We start from the raw sequence: 21,156 nt of genomic DNA on the forward strand, positions 1-21,156 counted from the left end.
GAAATAAGTTCTCATCGGTTATTTACACATTCATGTAGGTAGATTTAATTAGAAGCACTACAGGAAACTTTCTGGTATCCAGCACTGACGGGACCGAGCTGGTGCCGTGCCATCAAAACTGCCGTAGAAACCAGCGCTAATGTTAAAACATACGGAGCTTTTGAGCTCCGTGTGAATCAACAAACCCTGTTGCTTAGCAACAGCTTCAAAACAGTCGGCCGCAGCTTAAAAGCGTCTCTGTAGCTAAGCAACAGCTTCAGCTAGACCTTGCAGAGCCTGACTGGAAAAAAAAGCAACGAGAAGTAAAAAAACTTATAGGAAACGGCTCCTGAATTTTGCCGGTAGATAGAGCTTTCCGGACATTTAACCTCCAGTTAAACGAAAGTTTCTTGTAATTGATTAAAATATCAAATCAGAAATGTATTGAAAACCCACATTAGTGGCCCATTTGAATTTGTGCATTTTAGGCAAGATCTTAATGGGGGAAGGCAGGAGGAATGAGCCTCTGAGCAGGATTGATGGTGAACTGAACTGTCTTTAGGCACTGACAAAACCCATGGCTTCACCTTGGGCATTTCACATATCTCAAGCAGTCAAGCTAGCAATTGCATCCTTCACCTTGCCATGGAGCAGACCTGCGTGGAATTTTGTATTTAACTACAAAAACGCAAAGTAGACACAATGCAACAGGGTTAACTGGCTATACTTCTAAATAACTCTCATTAATCAAGCTGTATGTGAACAGTTATCCACTGGTATATTAGTCCATTTGCTATTTCTGCATGTGAATAGAAATAATGACACTCGTGCAGGAGCGGGATTGGGACTGGAAGCGCAATGTGAAAAAGCAGTGCAGAAAAGCGAGACTACCTTGAACCTTGCTGAGGGCATTGTCACAGACTTGTAATAATTGAGCTGGCCTATGATCAATATAGTGAGTATCCCTGGTTTTTAGAGGGTAAGCTAGAAATATTAGAATTTTAGAATAATTAGAATTGAGAAATACTAAGGGGAAAAAAACATTAGTGGGAGTCGTATATAGACCTCCAAACAGTAAGGTGGAGGTTGGGGATGGCATTAAAAGGAAAATTAAAGAAGCGTGCAGTAAGGGCACAGCAGTCATCATGGGTGACTTTAATCTACATATAGATTGGGCCAACCAAATTAGTAAAAATACTGTGGAGGAGGAATTCCTGGAGTGTTTACGGGATGGTTTCCTGGACCAATATGTCGAGGAACCAACCAGAGATCAGGCCATCTTAGACTGGGTATTATGTAACGAGAAAGGATTAATTAGCAATCTTGTACGAGGCCCCTTGGGTCGGAGCGATCATAATATGATCGAATTCTTCATTAAGATGGAGAATGAAGTGGTTGACTCAGAGACAAGGGTCCTCAATTTAAATAAAGGAAACTACGATGGTCTGAGGAGCGAGTTGGGTAGGATTGAGTGGGGAATGGCGCTCAAAGGGTTGACGGTGGATAGGCAATGGCAAACATTCAAAGACCGAATGGATGAGCTACAGAATTTGTTCATCCCAGTTTGGCATAAAAATAAAACAAAAAAGGTGACTCAACCGTGGCTAACAAGGGAAATTAGGGATAGCATAAGATCCAAGGAGAGGACATATAAATTGGCTAGAAAAAGCAATAATCCTGAGGATTGGGAGCAGTTTAGGAGTCAACAAAGGAGGACAAAGGGATTAATTAAGAAAGGGAAAATAGAATATGAGAGTAAGCTATCAGGGAACATAAAAAATGACTGTAAAAGCTTTTATAGATATGTGAAGAGAAAAAGATTAGTGAAGTCAAGCGTAGGTCCCTTACAGTCAGAATCAGGGGAATTTATAATGGGAAACAAGGAAATGGCAGACCAACTAAATACATACTTTGGTTCTGTCTTCACAAAGGAGGACACAAATAACCTCTCAGAGATGCCGGGGAACATAGGGTCTGATGAAAGAGAGGAACTGAAAGAAATCAGTATTTGTAGGAAAACGGTGTTAGGAAAATTGACGGGACTGAAGGCCGATAAATCCCCAGGGCCTGATGGTCTACATCCCAGGATACTTAAGGAAGTGGCCCTAGAGATAGTAGATGCATTACTGGTCATCTTCCAGAACTCAATAGACTCTGGAACGGTACCCATGGATTGGAGGGTAGCTAATGTTACCCCACTATTCAAAAAAGGTGGTAGAGAAAAAGCGGGGAATTATAGACCGGTAAGCTTGACATCGGTAGTGGGGGAAATGCTAGAGTCTATTATAAAAGATGTAATAGCAGAGCACTTGGAAAGCAGTGACAGGATCGGACAAAGTCAACATGGACTTACAAAAGGTAAATCATGCTTGACTAATCTACTGGAATTTTTTGAGGATGTAACTGGTAAAATAGATAAGGGAGAACTAGTGGATGTGGTGTATTTGGACTTTCAGAAGGCTTTCGATAAGGTCCCGCATAAGAGATTAGCGTGCAAAATTAAGGCACATGGGATTGGGGGCAAGGTATTGACTTGGATAGAGAACTGGTTGGCGGACAGAAAGCAAAGAGTTGGAATAAACGGGTCGTTTTCCGAGTGGCAGGCAGTGACTAGTGGGGTACCGCAAGGATCGGTCCTAGGACCCCAGCTGTTCACAATATATATTAATGATCTGGACGAGGGAATTGGATGTAATATCTCCAAATTTGCAGACGACACAAAGCTGGGCGGGAGGGTAAGCTGCGAGGAGGATGTCGGGAAACTCCAGTACGATTTGGACAGGTTGGGTGATTGGGCAGAAACATGGCAAATGCACTATAATGTGGATAAATGTGAGGTTATCCACTTTGGTGGCAAAAACAGGAAGGCAGATTATTATTTGAAGGGGAAGTGCAAAGAAACCTGGGTGTCCTTGTGCACCAGTCGCTGAAGGTAAGCATGCAGGTGCAGCAGGCGGTTAAGAAGGCAAATGGTATGTTGGCCTTCGTAGCAAGAGGGTTCGAGTACAGGAACAAGGATGTCTTGCTACAGTTGTACAGGGCCTTGGTGAGACCGCACCTTGAGTATTGTGTGCAGTTTTGGTCACCTTAACTGAGGAAGGACGTTCTTGCCATGGAGGGAGTGCAGCGAAGATTCACCAGGCTGATACCTGGGATGGCAGGAATGACGTATGAGGAGAGATTGTGTCGATTGGGCTTATACTCACTGGAGTTTAGAAGATTGAGAGGGGATCTCATCGAAACCTATAAAATTCTGTCAGGCCTGGACAGACTAGATGCAGGAAGGATGTTTCTGATGGCCGGGAAGTCCAGAACCAGGGGTCATAGTCTAAGGATAAGGGGTAAGCCATTTAGGACTGAAAGGAGGAATTTCTTCACCCAGAGAGTGGTGAACCTGTGGAATTCTCTGCCACAGAGGGCAGTGGAGGCTAGTTCATTAAATATATTCAAGAAAGAGTTGGATATATTTCTTGAGGCTAAAGGGATCAAGGGATATGGGGAAAAGGCAGGGACAGGGTACTGAATTTGGATGATCAGCCATGATCACATTGAATGGCGGAGCAGGCTCGAAGGGCCGAATGGCCTACTCCTGCTCCTATCTTCTATGTTTCTAAGTCTTTCCAAGTTTGAACGAGCAGGCTGATGATGGTGCAGGAGGCCATTCAAGTGGGGGTAGTGAAAGGGAATGTAGTTGTGGTAGGGGACAGTATTGTCGGGGATAGATACTGTTCTCTGCAGCCGCAACCAAGAGTTCCGAGGATTGTGTTGCCTGCCTGGTGCCAGGGTTAAAGACATCTCCTCGCGGCTGGAGAAGAACTTGGAGTGGGAGGGGGAGGATCCAGTTATCGTGGTCCACGTAGGAACCAACGCCATAGGTAGAATTAGGAATGAGGTTCTGCTGAGAGAGTCTGAGAGCTAGAATCCAAATTAAAAAGCAGAACCTCAAAGGTAATAATCTCTGGATTGTTACCTGAGCCACGCGCAAATTGGTATAGGGACAAACAGATTAGAGGTTTAAATGCGTGGCTCAGAGTGGTGTGGGAGGAAGGGGTTTCGGTTCATGGGGCACTGGCACCAGTACTGGGGAAAGAGGGATCTGTTGTGTTGGGACGGGCTCCATTTAAACCAGGCTGGGACCAGTGTCCTGGCGAACCAAATAACTATGGCAGTAGACAGGGCTTTAAACTAATGAAGGGGGGTGGAGGGGGAGGGATTCAGGAAAGAGTAAATTTAAAAGCAGCGAGAGAAATGTCAAGGCTGTAGAGCAGAGTAGAGTTTTGGGTAAAAATAAGCAGAGTGTGTCAGGCAGGGACAGAGAGAGTAACAAAGGTGATAAGGTATAATAAGGTGACATCAGGGAAAAAAGAGAAATAAGTCAGAACAAAAGGCACTATATCTGAATGCGCGAAGCATTCGCAGCAAAATAGATGAATTAATAGCGCAGATGGAAATTAACAGGTTTGATCGAATAGCCATAACGGAGACGTGGTTGCAATGTGGCCAAGGTTGGGAACTAAATATTCCAGGATACATTACTTTTAGAAGGGATAGGCAAAATGGAAAAGGATTTATGAAAGGGAAATCATGTTTGACAAATCTGTTGGAGTTTTTTGAGGTTGTAACTAGCAGAATAGATAAGGGGGAACCAGTGGATGTGGTGTACTTGGATTTTCAGAAGGCATTCGATAAGGTGCCACGCAAGAGGTTATTAAACAAAATTAGGGCTCATGGGATTGGGGGTAATATACCAGCATGGATTGAGGATTGGTTAATGGACAGAAAACAGAGTAGGAATAAACAGGTAATTTTAGGGTTGGCAGGCTGTAACTAGTGGGGTATCGCAAGGATTAGTGCTTGGCCCTCAGCTATTCACAATCTACATCAATGATTTGGATGAGGGGACCAAATGTAATATATCCAAGTTTGCTGCTGATACAATATTAAGGGAATCAAGGGATATGGGGATAGTTCAGGAAAGTGGAGATGAGGTGGAAGATCAGCCATGAATTTATTGAATGGCAGAGCAGGCTCGAGGGGCCAAATGGCCGACTCCTGCTCCTATTTCTTATGTTCTTATGCTACCATACCGTAAAAAAATAGGCCAACTACCAACTCTACTGGCTGAATAAAATTATATTTCTTGTGAGAAGATGAGTGAAATATTTTCTTTAGAATAGAAAGAAACAATGAGAAAGAACTTGCATTTATATAATGCTTTTCATGACCTCAGGATGTTTCCAAGTGCTTTACAACCAATGAAGTACTTTTGAAGTGTAATCACTGTAGTAGGAAACACAGCAGCCAATTTGCACACAACAAGCTCTCACAATCAGCAGTGTGAGATTGACCAGATAATCTGTTTGGTTGAGGGTTTAATATCAGCTAGGACACTGGGGAGAACTCACCTGCTATTCTTCGAAATAGTGCCATGGGATCTTTTATGTCCACCTGAGAGCACAGTTGAGGCCTTGGTTTAACATCTCATCCGAAAGACGGCACCTCCGACTGTGCAGCATTCCCTCAGTACTGTACTGGAGTGTCAGCCTAGATTTTATGCTCAGATTTCTGGAGTGGGATTTGAACCCACAGCCTTCTAATTTAGAGGTGAGAGTGCTGCCAACTGAGCCAAGGCTGACACATCTGTGCTTGAGAAAGTAATGGCCCTGAATTTCCAATCGGAGGGTTCCTGCGGGCAGATGCCTCTGATCGGAAAGAAATCTACAAACTTACCTGCTGGTTCCGTAGATCCCAAGGCTTGCGATCCTGGGCCTCTCCTCTTCGAAATGCGCAGAGGCCCAGGTATCCCAGGGGGGCGCAGGCAGCTCGCAAGTGCCCCGGGATCACGTGGGCCAGGCCAGCCAATGGAAGAAGGGAATCCCCCTTCATACTTTTGACAGTTCCGTACGGACAGAACTGTCAAAAGTATGAATGGGGATCGCATTTAAAAACACACTGAAACATTAAATAATTTGTTTTAATTACGTAATTAAAATTAATTAAAATGCCATTTAATTAAATATTTTAAACAAAAATTTTATTTTTTGAAAAAAATTTAATGTTTTTACAGGGATAAAAATAAATGTAACTTTTTGAAGAACCGCCCCCAACCCTGCTACTGTGTCTGCCCCTGGGGGAAAAAAAACTCTCCCAACTCTCTTACACCTGCGCTTATGAAATCACAACTGTCCAGCCTCTGGCCCTCCATTCACCTCGACATTTCTGCAGCAACCAATCTGCTCAACCACACCCTCACCACTATCTTTGATGCCCTAGTCCGTACTAAAACAATTACCCTCTCTCACCCTGGCCGCTCCCCCTGGTACGGCTCTCATCTTCACTCCCTTAAGTCCAAGGGACGCAGACTCAAACGGATATGGCGGACAATCGGTTTAGCCATTCACCGCCAGATCTGGCTGGACCACACAAAGCACTATCGGGCCCTGCTCTCATCTGCCAAAATTGCTCACTATTCCAGAATCATTCTGGAATGCAAAGATAAACCCCGGCTCCTATTCGCTACTGCTAACCATCTTCTTAAACCCCTCTCCCCTGTCTCCTCCACCCTCACCTCCGATAACAAAATGTGAGGAGCTCACAGACTTCTTTGTCTCTAAGATTGAGAGATTCAGCTGCCTCTGCCACTTCCCTTCTTTCCCCTAGCCCACTGGGCCAAACTTACTCTAAGGTTGCCCCCTGCCCTAGCCCTGAACTCGCACCTTTCTCCAGTTTCTCTCCGATCTCTCCTCTTGACCTCTCTGCGTTCATCTTGTCCATGAGATCCACCTCCTACTCCCTCGACCCTATTCCCACCAAACTGCTGACCACCCAACTTCCTTTTCTGGCTCCCATGTTAGCTGACATTGTTAACTGTCCCCCTCTCCCTCAAATCTGCTGTCATCACCCCTCTCCTGAAAAACCCAAACCTTGATTCCTCCTTGCAAACTACCACCCCATCTCCAACCTCCCTTTCCTCTCCAAAGTCCTTGAACGTTTTATCGCCTCCTAAATCCGTGCCCATCTTTCCCGCAATTCCATGTTTGAATCCCTGCAATCAGGTTTCCGCCCTTGCCACGGTACCGAAACGGCTCTCATCAAAATCATAAATGACATCCTTTGTGACTGTGACAAAGGTAAACTATCCCTCCTCGTCCTTCGTGACTTGTCTGCCGCCTTTGACACGGTTGACCTCTCCATCCTTCTCCAACGCCTCTCCACCGTCGTCCAGCTGGGTGGGACTGCACTCGCCTGGTTCCATTCTTATCTATCTAATCGTAACCAGAGAATCACCTGCAACAGCTTCTCTTCCCGCTCCCACATCGTTACCTCTGGTGTCCCCCAAGAATCTATCCTTGGCCCCTTTTATTTCTCATCTACATGTTGCCCCTTGGCGACATCATCCAAAAACACAGCGTCAGTTTCCACATGTATGCTGACGACACCCAGCTCAACCTCACCACCTCTTCTGTCGACCCCGCCACAATGTCTAAATTGTCAGGCTGCTTGTCCGACATACATTTTTGGATGAGCAAAAATTTTCTCTAATTAAATATTGGGAAGACCGAAGCCATTGTTTTCGGTCCCCGCCACAAACTCCGTTCCCCAGTCACTGACTCCATCCCTCTCCCTAACATCTGTCTGAGGCTGAACCACACTATTCGCAACCTTGGTGTTATATTTGACCCTGAAATGAGCTTCCGACCACATATCCGCAGCATAACAAAGACTGCCTACTTCCACCTCTGTAACATCGCCCATCTCCGCTTTTGCCTCAGCTCATCCGCTGCTGAAACCCTCATCCATGCCTTTGTTACCTCTAGACTTGACTATTCCAACGCACTCCTGGCTGGCCTCCCACATTCTACCCTACGTAACCTTGAGGTCATCCAAAACTCGGCTGCCCGTGTCCTAACTCGAACCAAGTCCCGTTCGCCCATCACCCCTGTGCTCGCTGACCTACATTGGCTCCTGGTTAAGCAGCTCCTCGATTTCAAAATTCTCATCCTTGTTTTCAAATCCCTCCATGGCCTCGTCCCTTCCTATCTCTGTAATCTCCTCCAGCCCCACAACCTCCTGAGATATCTGCGCTCCTCTAATTCTGCCCTCTTGAGCATCCCTGATTATAATCGCTCAACCTTTGGTGGCCGTGCCTTCTGTTGCCTGGGCCCTAAGCTCTGGAATTCCCTGTCTAAACATCTCCGCCTCTCTACCTCTCTTTGCTCTTTTAAGACGCTCCTTAAAACCTACCTCTTTGATCAAGCTTTTAGTCATCTGCCCTAATTTACCCTTATGTGGCTCGGTGTCAAATTTTTGTCTTAAAATACTCCTGGGACATTTTACTACGTTAAAGGTGCTATATAAGTACTTGTTGTTGTTGAGTATTTTTAATTTATAAATGAGTTATCAAATTTCATTTTACTATTTTTTAAAACTCTTAAGCTGGTAAAAGCAGACCTTACGCTTCTGTCTCATAACCTCCTGTGAAGCACTTTGAACCATTATACTAGTTAAAAGTGCTATATAAATGCAAATTGTTGTTGTCAAATTTAGAAAATCATGTTAGAGTCATAGAGTCATAGAGTTTTACAGCACAGAAAGAGGCCCTTCGGCCCATCGTGTCTGCGCCGCCCATCCATCCCTGTCCAGTCTAATCCCATTTTCCAGCATTTGGTCCATAGCCTTGTATGCAATGGCATTTCAAGTGCTCATCCAAATGCTTCTTGAATGTTGTGAGGGTTCCTGCCTCTACCACCCTTTCAGGCATTGAGTTCCACATTCCAACCACCCTCTGGGTGAAAAAGTTCCTCCTCAAATCCCCTCTAAATCTCCTGCCCCTTACCCTGAATCTATGCCCCCTTGTTATTGACCCCCCTACTAAGGGGAAAAGTTCCTCTTTGTCTACCCTATCTATGCCCCTCATCATTTTGTACACCTCAATCAGGTTCCCCCCTCAGCCTTCTTTGCTCCAAGGAAAACAACCCCAGCCTGTCCAGCCTCTCTTCATAGCTGAGGCGCTCCATCCCAGGTAACATCCTGGTGAATCTTCTCTGCACCCTCTCCAAAGCAATCACATCCTTCCTATAGTGAGGCGACCAGAACTGCACACAGTACTCCAGCTGTGGCCTCACCAGCGTTTTGTACAGTTCCATCATAACCTCCCTGCTCTTATATTCTATGCCTCGGCTAATGAAGGCAAGTATCCCATATGCCTTTTTAACCACCTTATCTACCTGTTCCGCTGCCTTCAGGGATCTATGTACATGTACACCAAGGTCCCTCTGACCCTCTGTACTTCCTAGGGTCCTACCACTCATTGTGTATTCCCTTGCCTTATTTGTCCGTCCAAAATGCATCACCTCGCACTTTTCAGGGTTAAATTCCATTTGCCACTTTTCCGCCCATCTGACCAACCCGTTTATATCGTCCTGTAGCCTGAGGCTTTCCTCCTCACAATTTACCACCCCACCAATTTTCGTGTCATCTGCGAACTTACTGATCATACCTTTTACATTCTCATCCAAATCATTTATGTAGATCACAAACAACAAGGGACCCAGCACCGATCCCTGAGGTACCCCACTGGACACAGGCTTCCAGTCACAAAAGCAACCTTCGACCATCACCCTCTGCCTCCTGCCACTCAGCCAGTTTAGGATCCAACGCGCCAAGGCACCCTGGATCCCATGGGCTCTTACCTTCTTGACCAGTCTCCTATGCGGGACTTTGTCAAAAGCTTTACTGAAGTCCATGTAAACCACATCCACAGCATTTCCCTCATCCACCCCCCTAGTCACCCCCTCGAAAAATTCAATCAGTTTGTTACCTTTAGCGGTCACTATCCATGTTGCCCAACCCGCTCAGTCTTTTTATGATTCTCTATTTATTCACAATTCTTGAGTGCCTTTCATGTTTTTCTTTCTGTCAGTCTGTATAATACTTTTCCAAGTGGGTGTCACATGTATGTTTGCAACAGCAAGCAGTGCCCTGTACAAATTATTGGACAAGTTTAAACTGCACTTATAAGTTGGCTAATGTGTGGCTCAGCATCTGGGGATTGAGGGGGAAAAAAATAGACTTCTATACAAAAATTACAAAATGAAAAAGAATTAATTCCTGTTCTTTTAGTGACAGTAGGGAATGGGACTGGGGCAGAAAGCAGAGACTGGCACTGACATTATTGGTTTCCTTCCTGTGCAACTTTTTGTTCTGTAAACAGTGCATTTAACTATGACGCAGAGAACATGAATTCAGAAGAAATATACTGCTCTCTCCGAGGAGTGACTGAAGCAATCCAGAACTTTAGTCTTCTTAGTCAAGAAGAAATGAATGAACCTTTGAGACGGGATGCTAAAAAAGATGATGATGGGGAACTGGTGAGTATTTTATGCATTTTTATGAGAAGTATTTCAGCTTACTTGATGCCAACTTGGGGTGAATGGAGGATATTTCTTTGACCATGTAAAAAATATGTAGTGCTTCCCCCCTCTTCCTCTCCTCTTCCCTACCCGCCCCCCCCCCCCCCCCACCAAAATGGCTGTGAAGTAAATGAATAATTGAGACACACGGGCCAGAAGGTCCCAGATCGATTCGCAGCCTGTGTAATGAGTTAGTTGAGCTGGGGAAATAGCTGAGGTGCTACAGTTGGTGTCTGCACTCCTGGACTAGGAGTGGGAAAATCATCCAGGGTTCCCACTTCTGAAGTCTGTCCAGTGACCGTTGTTGACAATTGTGAATTTGTGGAGGGAGAACCTTCAGCCACATCAGCCCTACTCTCTGGAACTCCCGACATAAACCAATCCCCCCTCTTTTATAAAAAAAAAAAAAAAATCTTCTCAAAACCCATCTTTGACAAATCCTAGTCACCTGTCCTACTACTCTCTCCTTTGCTCACCATCTGCTCCTTTATTCCTTCCATTTCTTTTCTTCCCTCTGTGCAAAATACCATTGGGACATTTTCTACATTATAAGTTTCATATAATTACATGTATTTCTTGTGTTTTGCTTTCCTGGATTTAATAAGGAATTGTAATCAGAATATATTCTGCTCTCCCTCTAACTATCTTACATATATACTGTAGTACTTATTTCATTGTTTCCAATAGTTTCCTTGTGGTTATCCGATAATGAGATTTGTATGGAGCAGAAAAACCGTGATATTCCTTGAGTGTACACAAGCAAATCTGAGATTTAAAATACTGATAAAAGGATTGGATGGAGTTGATGCAGAGAAGCTATTTCCTCTGATTGGGGAATCCAGCACAAGGGGGCATGGGTCTGGGGTTCTGGGGAGCAAAGGGAGACTGGAAAATGGGTTCAGGGGATGGAGCCTAGCATTTCCTGCAGAACCAGGAGCAGCAGCAACGTCGTGAGTGGGACCGGCACAGAGAGAGGAGCAGCTCGTGAATTGGTGAGTGAAACCTGGGAACCTTACTGTGGGTAAACAGTGAAAGATTGTTTGTACTGGTGGGCAAATGAGGAACAAGAGCCGAGAGACTGCGAATTCTCACAGGAAGAACCGGTGGGGAAGGGAGATGGAGGGGTTTTGATCATTAAACCATGGGATGGTTCACCACAAGTGACTCTTGCGGTAGAGACTATATCATCATTTAAAAAAGCAATGGGATAAGGATTTGAAAAGGATAAACATAAAAGGATCTGGGGCGGAAATGGTGGATTACAGGAGAGAGCGCCAGTAACGACACAGGCTAAATGGCTTCCTTTTGTGCTGTACTTTCTATCATTCTATGAAAACTCTCCTTTATTGAGTCTCAGCCCAGGGAGTGGTTTAGAAATGTTGGTGCTGAGGTGAGTTTAGGACCTAGTGTCCAATGAGAAATGCCCCAAACACCGAACCCGCTACCCTTTGTTCAGTGAGTTGCCAAGCACTTATTTGCTAGATTCTCACATTTAGAATGGGCACTTGGATGAGGTGCCAACAAGCTGGCACTATGAATGGAAGTATATTCAAAATGAGTCATTCCTTTTCGGAGAGAAAGGGAGAAAATAGGGTGTGGGGAGAAATACAGTGAGGAAAAAGGGGAGGAATACTTTCTCTGCAACACCTTAAACCATGGTTTTAGTAATGGTACTTATTTTCCGCTTCTGTTCGATAGGCCACTGGTGGAGTTGCCGATATCCGAGGAGGCGGTGATGCCACTGACTCGGGGCGAACTGCTCTGGACAATAAGACTTCACTACTGAACACCGTGCCACAACGCAGTAGCTCACGACCACGTGATTATAATCCCTACAACTATTCTGATAGCTCTTCAGTCAATAAGTCTGCCTTAAAAGAAGCCATGTTTGATGATGATGCTGAACAGTTTCCTGATGGTAAGTAGCAGACGTATTTCAGGATTAAGTACCTTTATTTTTCCTCGCCCCCTTCTTATCTCTCTAATCTCCTTCAGCCCCACAACCGCCCCCACCCCGAGATATCTGCGTTCCTTTAATTCTGCCCTCTTGAGGATCCCCGATTATAATCGCTCAACCGTCTGGCCGTGCCTTCTGTTGCCGAGGCCCTAAGCTTTGGAATTCCCTCCCTGAACCTCTCCGCCTCTCAACCTCTCTCTCCTTTAAGACGCTCCTTAAAACCTACCTCTTCGACCAAGCTCTTGGTCACCTGCCCTAATTTCTCTGTATGTGGATCGGTGTCAAATTTGTTGCCCTAAAATCCTCCTGTGAAGCGCCTTGGGACGTTTTACTACGTTAAAGGCGCTATATAAATACAAGTTGTTGTTATTTGGTGGTGGTACAGTTTGCTCAGAAGTTCATTATTTGCTGGTTTACTGTTGTGTCATTCTGTCTGTATTACATTTTTAAATTTCTGAAAGATCCTTTAACTATTGACAATTATTTATTTCATGAGTGTAAAAGAAAAGTGTTTAATGTAAGTGCTATAACCTAAAAAGCAAACCGTGTTGGTCTGGTCTGTTTTTGATCACAATTAACAATATGAAGAACAACTCTCTCTTGCTCACAAAATAAATCGGGATTACACATGTTTATCACATCTTTTTGCCAAAGCCCTTTATGGTGACCCAGATTAAGCATTTGGTGATGAGTAAAGCTGATGCATTGAACTTTGATATCTAGAACATCAAGGTAGTTGACACATCGTAAACTGTCCTGTTTAGGTCCTAGTCTACAAATCACTTCACCGCTGCACACCCCTCCCCTCTTCTGTAACCGTCTCCAACCTTATGCCACCTTTCTGTGACATCCAGTCCTCTGACTGTCCTCTTGTATTTTTCTCTCCACACGATCACAGTGTAATAAATTGTAGTTCTGTCACTGATCTCCCCAGACTACTTGTTCTTCTCTCACTTCAGCTTATAGGAATTTGGCATGAATCCACAACTGCAGTTCTACCGTTAGTTAGAAGAAAAAGAATGGAGTCCACCTTCTCCCAGGTTCATTAAGGCCTTCTAGCTATGCAGCACAGTCCAGTGCCTTTTGTAATCTCCATGCAGATTGGACTTTACTGTAGCCTGTTGGGTCAGACCCCAAGTCACAGATCACAGAAATCACAGAAACCCCACAATGCAGATAGAGGCCATTTCGGCCCATCGAGCCTGCACCGACACATATCCCACCCGATCCCCGTAACCCCACGTATTTAATCCCCCTAACACTAAGGGTCAATTTATCATAGTCAATCAACCTAACCCGCACATCTTTGGACTGTGGGAGGAAACCGGAGCACCCGGAGGAAACCCACGCAAACACGGGGAGAATGTGCAAACTCCACACAGACAGTCGCCCGAGGCCGGATTCGAACCCGGGTCATTATAAAACGACTTAATTCTGAAGATGCCCTCACAGCAGGGGCGGCATTCGGGCCGTGCAATTGCATGAGGCCCTGAACCAGTCAGGAACCTCGAGTGGATCCAGTCCCTGTAACCAGCCGCTGGTAGCAGCATTGGTCAGTCCAGGCAGGCTGAGCTCTCTCTCTAATGTACTCCATTTCTGCACAACTGGTCTGTACGGATCTTCCTCCTCATTGATGAAGATCTACAGCCAGAAATGTACTGTCGTGGCCATGATGGGTTAAACAGTTGTTGCTCCTACTTTGAATTCTGCCTGTGGTGGGGTGGGTTCAGAACCAACACATATTGCAAAACCGCTTCAAGTAGAAATGGTTCTGCAAAATATATGGGGTATGAATCAGGATGGCTATAATACTGAACAATGTTTAGGGGGCAGCTCTCCAACTATACATTTATCAACTAAAGCTGATCGGAGCTCAAGTGCTCTCAACAGCAGTGCATCCCAAGCTTCTCACTCTTTCTCGTCTAGTTGAAAGTAATTACTGTGCTTTCCCACTGTTTACTGACTTTGTGGTATGTTTTAGGTTACAGTGTCACGGTTTTATCATTAGGTGGTTCTGTATTGATGGGGTGGTATTGTAGTTGTGTATTTGAGTGCAATTGCATTGGTTTACCACCTGGTAGATCAGATTTGGGAGGTATCAAGTCCTCCAAGAATGGGATTGAGAAACAGTGGTTGGAGGTCAATGAATGTCATCCTGTAATCAATTGTGCTAGGCAAGGTAGCCCTTTTGAAGTTTTTGACCCATTCTCCTCTGCCTTAGCCAAATTGGATGCCAGGAATACTCCTCTTTTGCTCCCAGAGAAAGATTATATTTTTCTACCTATCAGAATTTTAAATCCCAAAGAGAGGAGAGATGTGAGTCATGCACCAAAACTGTCAGAGATGAAGAGAGAATGTCTGAGACATACAGGGTGCAAGAACTACAGAAACATGGAGATGTACAGACAGATAAGTCAACTGTGTAAGAGAGGCAGATAGAGAGAATAAAAGACCTGCAGACATGAGGATACAAGGAGCAACTTGTACAAAGGGAGAGGGTAAGAAATAGATACCAAAGTGCTTTACAGCCAATGAAGTACTTTTTGAAGTGTAGTCACTGCTGTAATGTAGGAAACGCGGCAGCCAATTTGTGCACAGCAAGTTCCCACAAATAGCAATGTGATAATGGCCAGATAATCTGTTTTAGTGATGTTGATTGAGGGATAAATATTGCCCAGGACACCGGGCATAACTCCCCTGCTCTTCTTCGAAATAGTGCTATGGGATCTTTTACGTCCACCTGAGAGAGCAAATCGGGCCTCGTTTTTTTTTATTCGTTCATGGGATCTGGGCGTTGCTGGCAAGGCCAGCATTTATTGCCCATCCCTAGTTGCCCTTGAGAAGGTGGTGGTGAGCCGCCTTCTTGAACCGCTGCAGTCCGTGCGGTGAAGGCACTCCCACAGTGCTGTTAGGGAGGGAGTTCCAGGATTTTGGCCCAATGACAATGAAGGAACGGCGATATATTTCCAAGTCAGGATGGTGTGTGACTTGGAGGGGAACTTGGAGGTGATGGTGTTCCCATGTGCCTGCTGCCCTTGTCCTTCTAGGTGGAAGAGGTCGTGGGTTTGGGAGGTGCTGCCGAAGGAGCCTTGGCGAATTGCTGCAGTGCATCTTGTAGATGGTACACACTGCAGCCACGGTGCGCCGGTGGTGGAGGGAGTGAATGTTTAAGGTGGTGGATGGGTCACCAATCAAGCAGGCTGCTTTGTCCTGGATGGTATCGAGCTTCTTGAGTGTTGTTGGAGCTGCACTCATCTGGGCAAGTGGAGAGTATTCCATCACACTCCTTACTTGTGCCTTGTAGATGGTAGAAAGGCTTTGGGGAGTTAGGAGATGAGACACTTGCCGCAGAATACATAGCGTCTGACCACCTCTTGTTGCCACAATATTTATGTGGCTGGTCCAGTTAATTTCTGGTCAGTGGTGACCCCCAGGATGTTGATGGTGGGGGATTCGATGATGGTAATGCTGTTGAATGTCAGGGGGCGGCGGTTAGACTCTCGCTTGTTGGAGATAGTCATTGCCTGGCACTTGTGTGGCGCGGATGTTACCTGCCACTTATCAGCCCAAGCCTGAATGTTGTCCAGGTCTTGTTGCATGCAGGCATAGACTGTTTCATTATCTGAGGAGTTGTGAATGGCGCTGAACACTGTGCAGTCATCAGCCAACATCCCCATTTTTGACTTTATGATGGAGGGAAGGTCATTGATGAAGCAGCTGAAGATGGCTGGGCCTTGGACACTGCCCTGAGGAACTCCTGCAGCGATGTCCTGTGGCTGTGATGATTGACCACCAACCACCACAGCCATCTTCCTTTGTGCTAGGTATGACTCCAGCCAGTGAAGAGTTTCTCCCCAGATTCCTATTGGCTTCAGTTTTACTAGGGTTTCTTGATGCCACACTCGGTCAAGTGCTGCCTTGATGTCAAGGGCAGTCACTCTCGCCTCACCTCTGGAATTCAGCTCCTTGGTCCATGTTTGGACCAAGGCTATAATGGGATCGGGAGCCGAGTGGTTTTGGCGGAATCCAAACTGGGCATCAGTGAGCAGGTTATTGGTGAGTAAGTGCCGCTTGATAACACTGTCAATGACACCTTCCATCACTTTGCTGATGATTGAGAGTAGACTGATGGGGTGGTAATTGGATTTGTCCTGTTTTTTGTGGACAGGACATACCTGGGCAGTTTTCCACATTGTCAGATAGATGCCGGTGTTGTAGCTGTACTGGAACAGCTTGGCTAGAGGCGCGGCTAGTTCTGGAGCACAAGTCTTCAGCACGATAGCCGGGATGTTGTTGGGGCCCATAGCCTTTGCTGTATCCAGTGTGCTCAGCCGTTTCTTGATATCACATGGAGTGAATCGAATTGGCTGAAGACCTCCTTATGTGATGGTGGGGACCTCAGGAGTAGGCCAATATGGATCATCCACTCGGCACTTCTGGCTGAAGATGGTTGCCTTGTCTTTTGCACTCACTCATCATTGAGGATGGGGATATTCATGGAGTCTCCACCTCCCGTTAGTTGTTTAGTGGTCCACCGCCATTCATGACTGGTTGTGGCAGAACTGCAGAGCTTTGATCTGATCCGTTGATTGTGGGATCGCTTAGCCCTGCCTATAGCATGCTGCTTCTGCTGTTTAGTATGCATGTAGTCCTGTGTTGCAGCTTCCCCAGGTTGGCACCTCATTTTTAGGTACGTCTGGTGCTGCTCCTGGCATGCTCTTCTACACTCCTTATTGAACCAGGGCTGGTCCCCTGGCTTGATGGTAAGGGTAGAGTGAGGGATATGCCGGGTCATGAGGTTACAGATTGTGGAATAAAATTTTGCTGCTGCTGATAGCCCACACCGCCTCATGGATGCCCAGTTTTGAGCTGCTGGATTTTTTCTGAATCTATTCCATTTAGCATGGTGGTAGTGCCACAACACGATGGAGGCTGTCTTGAAGACAGGACTTCGTCTCCACAATAACTGTGCGGTGGTCACTGCGACTGTCATGGACAGATGCATCTGTGACAGGTAGATTGGTGAGGACAAGGTGAGGTAGGTTTTTCCCTTGTGTTGCTTCTCTCACCACCTGTCGCAGGCCCAGACTGGCAGTTATGTCCTTCAGGACTCAGTCAGTAGTGGTGCTACCAAGCCACTCTTGGTGATGGACATTGAAGTCCCCCACCCTGTGCCCTTGCTGCTCTCAGTGCTTCTTCCAAGTGGTGTTCAACATGGAGGAGTACTGATTCACCAGCTGAGGGAGGGCAGTAGGTGGTAATCAGCAGGAGGTTTCCTTGTCCATGCTTGACCTGAAGCCATGAGACTTCATGGGGTCCGGAGTCAATGTTGCGGACTCCCAGGGCCACTCCTTCCCGACTGTATACCACTGTGCCGGTGGGACAGGACATACCCAGGGATGGTGATGGAGGAGTTTGGGACATTGGCTGAAAGGTATGATTCTGTGAGTATGACTATGTCAGGACAGCTCTCCCAATTTTGGCACAAGTCCCCAGATGTTGGTGAGGAGGACTTTGCAGGGTCGACTGGGCTGGGTGTGCCGTTGCCAGTGCCGAGGTCGATGTTGGGTGGTCTGTCCGGTTTCATTCTTATTATGTTTCGTAGCGGTTAGTTACAACTGAGTGACTTGCTGGGCCATTTCAGAGGGCAGTTAAGAGTCAACCACATTGCTGTGGGTCTGGAGTCACATATAGATAGATTTCTTTCCCGAAAGTACATTAGTGAAGCAGATGGGTTTTTACGACAATCCGGTAGTTTTATTACTGATACTAGTAATTATTCCAGATTTATTTAATTAACTGAATTTAAATTCCCCAGCTGCCCTGATGAGATTTGAATTCACGTCTCTGGATCATTAGTCCAGGCCTCTGGATTACCAGCCCAGTGACGTTACCACTACACTACTGTTCCCTGATGAACCTTATTAAGTTATGATGAAACTTTATAAAACACTGGTTCGGTCTCAACTGGAGTACTGTGTCCAATTCTAGGCACTGCACTTTAGGATGGATGTGAAGGCCTTAGAGAGGGTGCAGAAAAGATTTACGAGAATGATTCCAGGGATGAAGGACTTCAGTTACGTGTATAGACTAGAGGGGCTGGGGTTGTTCTCCTTCGAGCAGAGAAAATTGAGAGCTTGGGTAGAGGTATTCAAAATAATGAGGGGTGTAGATAGAGAGAAACTGTTCCCATTGGCAGAAGGGTCGAGAACCAGAGGACACAGATTCAAGGTGATTGGCAAAAGAAGTCAACATGAGGAAAAACTTTTTTACGTAGCGAGTGGTTAGGATCTGGAATGCACTGCCTGAAAGGGTGGTGGAGGCAGAGTCAATCGTGGCTTTCAAAAGGAAATTGGATAAGAAACTGAAAGATAAAAATTCGCAGGGCTATGGGGAAAAGGTGAAGGAGTGGGACCAGCTGAAGTGCTCTTGCAGAGAGCTGGCACGGGCTCGACGGGCTGAATGGCCTCCTTTTAAACTATAACCATTCTATGATTCTATGAGAGATTACATTGATAAATTGGTTAGCTCAATGTTCTGTACTTTGAGGATTGCATGTCGTGTGTGATACCTTTGTGTAAAGGTGATTTGTAAGGGAAAATGTTTTTACTGCTCGAGTAGATTGATGTATGCCTTGGACACATTGAGGATAGCTATTTCAAATAGTAAATGAACATTTCAGTGGTTTGGCTTCATGAATGCAAAGCAGGACACTTGGTGTGTTGTAAATTTACAGAAATCTAGTTCTGGCCAGACTTATCACAAGGTCATAAACGAATTTAAATTATGTCAGCGTATAAAAGTGCTATACCTGTATTTGATGTATGTATGTTGACATATTAGCACCACAAACATCGAATCAGGTAATACTGCGTTGACAAAACATTTTGGCCAGCAGATGCAGTTTTTAAAAAGTGACAGCAGAACGAGTAAATGCAATTCCCTGTGTGGTTGGTGTCCCATGGAACTCCGAAGAGATTGTTTTATGTTTTTACATTTCTGGAAAATGATGGGGGCAGATATTTACACCTGCTCCTTTCTAGAAGAATGTATTCCCCTGCCTCAGTGATTTTCATTCCACAATCCTTTGTATCAACCTGATTGGAGAATGAAATGATTGTATGAAGTTAACTTGTTTTTAGTATATTTTGAAATATTTTTTTAATGTTACTGTTTTCTGATTACCATTAACTGCATTATAGCCTTTAGTACTAACAACATTCTATAAAATACGACTGCTGTATAAATCAGCACCTGTATAATTAGAAGCTTAATCTATTGAAAAGATGTTTATGGTGCAGACTGGTTGCAGGAAGGAGTGGTTTGTGTTACTTGCATTGTGAACCTGTGCTTTTCACATTTTTGCCATTTATATAGCAGCGTTGTGGAGCACCAATGCTCAGTGCCACAAAGTGGAAGGATGCAGGTTCAATTTAACCACTCCAATCTGAGTTGCACTGAGCTGATAAGCAGACAGCATCCATGGGGAAGGAAAATTAGACCGGGTTGTCCTGGTTAGGCAGTAGTATGTGCTGGAAAGTCCTTGATCGAGGCATTTTTTCCCATTTCATTGTTGAATTTGTCAAATTGTTGGCAACTATTAAGAATATGATATCCCGCAATGCTGCTGTGACCCTGGTTTCAACCTCAACCTTCACGTCAGAAATGGCTGCTCCAGCTTTCATTCTAATTACAGATCTTCTCCATCATACACACTAGCTCAGTCTGGCATTGCTGATGTACTTAAAGTACTCAGTGATCTTGCTGACTGTTATAGTTTGTGATCTTCTGGTTCAGCAGGAAGAGGAGAATGTGTTGCCTTCTTTCACTCGTACATCAATTCCTGCTGGGAAGTGTCTTTCTTGATTAGTCGGTGCCTAAATACTATTTGTTTATGGTGCTGTTGAGGATCAATTGGCGTTCTCTAAATCCATTGGCGTTGCCAGACTTCCATAGAGTTGGTTTGGATGGAGCTGTGTCAATTTTCCTTAGTCCTCATTCTTCAGGCAGTAAGAATCTACTTCCAGCACAGTTACAAAGAATAGTGGAGCATTTATGTGATCAGAAATTGAACAGAGTCAAAAGAAACAAAGAACTTCCACTTATACAGTGGGTTTGAACCTGTATTTTCCTCCTTTGTGGTGCTGAGCATTCGTGTCCCAATCCATGGTTGCATGATGCCAGCCTGGAATTGTAGTTTCAAGAGTTTACTATTTTTGGAAGGCAGAAACCATCAGGGTGATAATTTATGATATGACTATTCATGTAAAGTTTGCTTTTTTTTAAAAAAAAACACCATCTTTAAAATCAGCCACTGGTACTATCTTTATTCATGCCCGAAACCTGGCTTGTGCTGACCTTCACTAGTTCAAGCCACTTTAAGTCAGCATCTGGACTAGTCCCACCCTAAATCCTGATTCTCAGGTTTCCTGATGGAACCATGTCCCTGCAACTTGTGTCAAATCTTACAAAGAGTTGCATAAAAATTACAACACAGAAACAGGCCATTCAGCCCAACCAGTCCATGTTAGTGTTTATGCTCCATGTAAGTCCAATACCGTGTGCCCACCCTGTTCCCGTAAACCTTTATTCTGTTCCTTTCAATCACGTTTCTAACCTGTTTTTAAACGTTGACATAGTCTCTGCTTCAATCACTAACTCCAGTAGTGTATTCCACAGCCTCACAACACTTTTTGTGAAAAAGAAAGTTTCTCCTGTTCTCTGTTCTAGATCTCTTGTATTTAATCTTATTATATTTATGGCATTGGTGCAAAGGAATATAGGAATGTACATGAACAGGAAAAAACA

At 45.0% G+C, this 21,156-nt stretch overlaps 1 protein-coding gene across 35 annotated transcripts in view; it reads left to right on the plus strand.

Moving 5' to 3' along the window:
• Window positions 1–21,156, plus strand: part of clasp2 (cytoplasmic linker associated protein 2) — a 453,349-nt gene that overhangs the window by 397,750 nt on the left and 34,443 nt on the right. For all 35 annotated transcript variants that reach the window (XM_085993872.1, XM_085993847.1, XM_085993851.1 and 32 more), the window contains 2 exons: window positions 10,193–10,349; window positions 12,090–12,309. In XM_085993872.1, the coding sequence (XP_085849998.1) occupies window positions 10,193–10,349; window positions 12,090–12,309 (377 nt within the window). The remainder of the gene's footprint in view (window positions 1–10,192; window positions 10,350–12,089; window positions 12,310–21,156) is intronic.

Source organism: Somniosus microcephalus, chromosome 7 (genome assembly GCF_052327205.1).
Source record: "Somniosus microcephalus isolate GS21.2 chromosome 7, FLI_Smic_1.0, whole genome shotgun sequence".
NCBI classification, from domain to species: domain Eukaryota; kingdom Metazoa; phylum Chordata; class Chondrichthyes; order Squaliformes; family Somniosidae; genus Somniosus; species Somniosus microcephalus.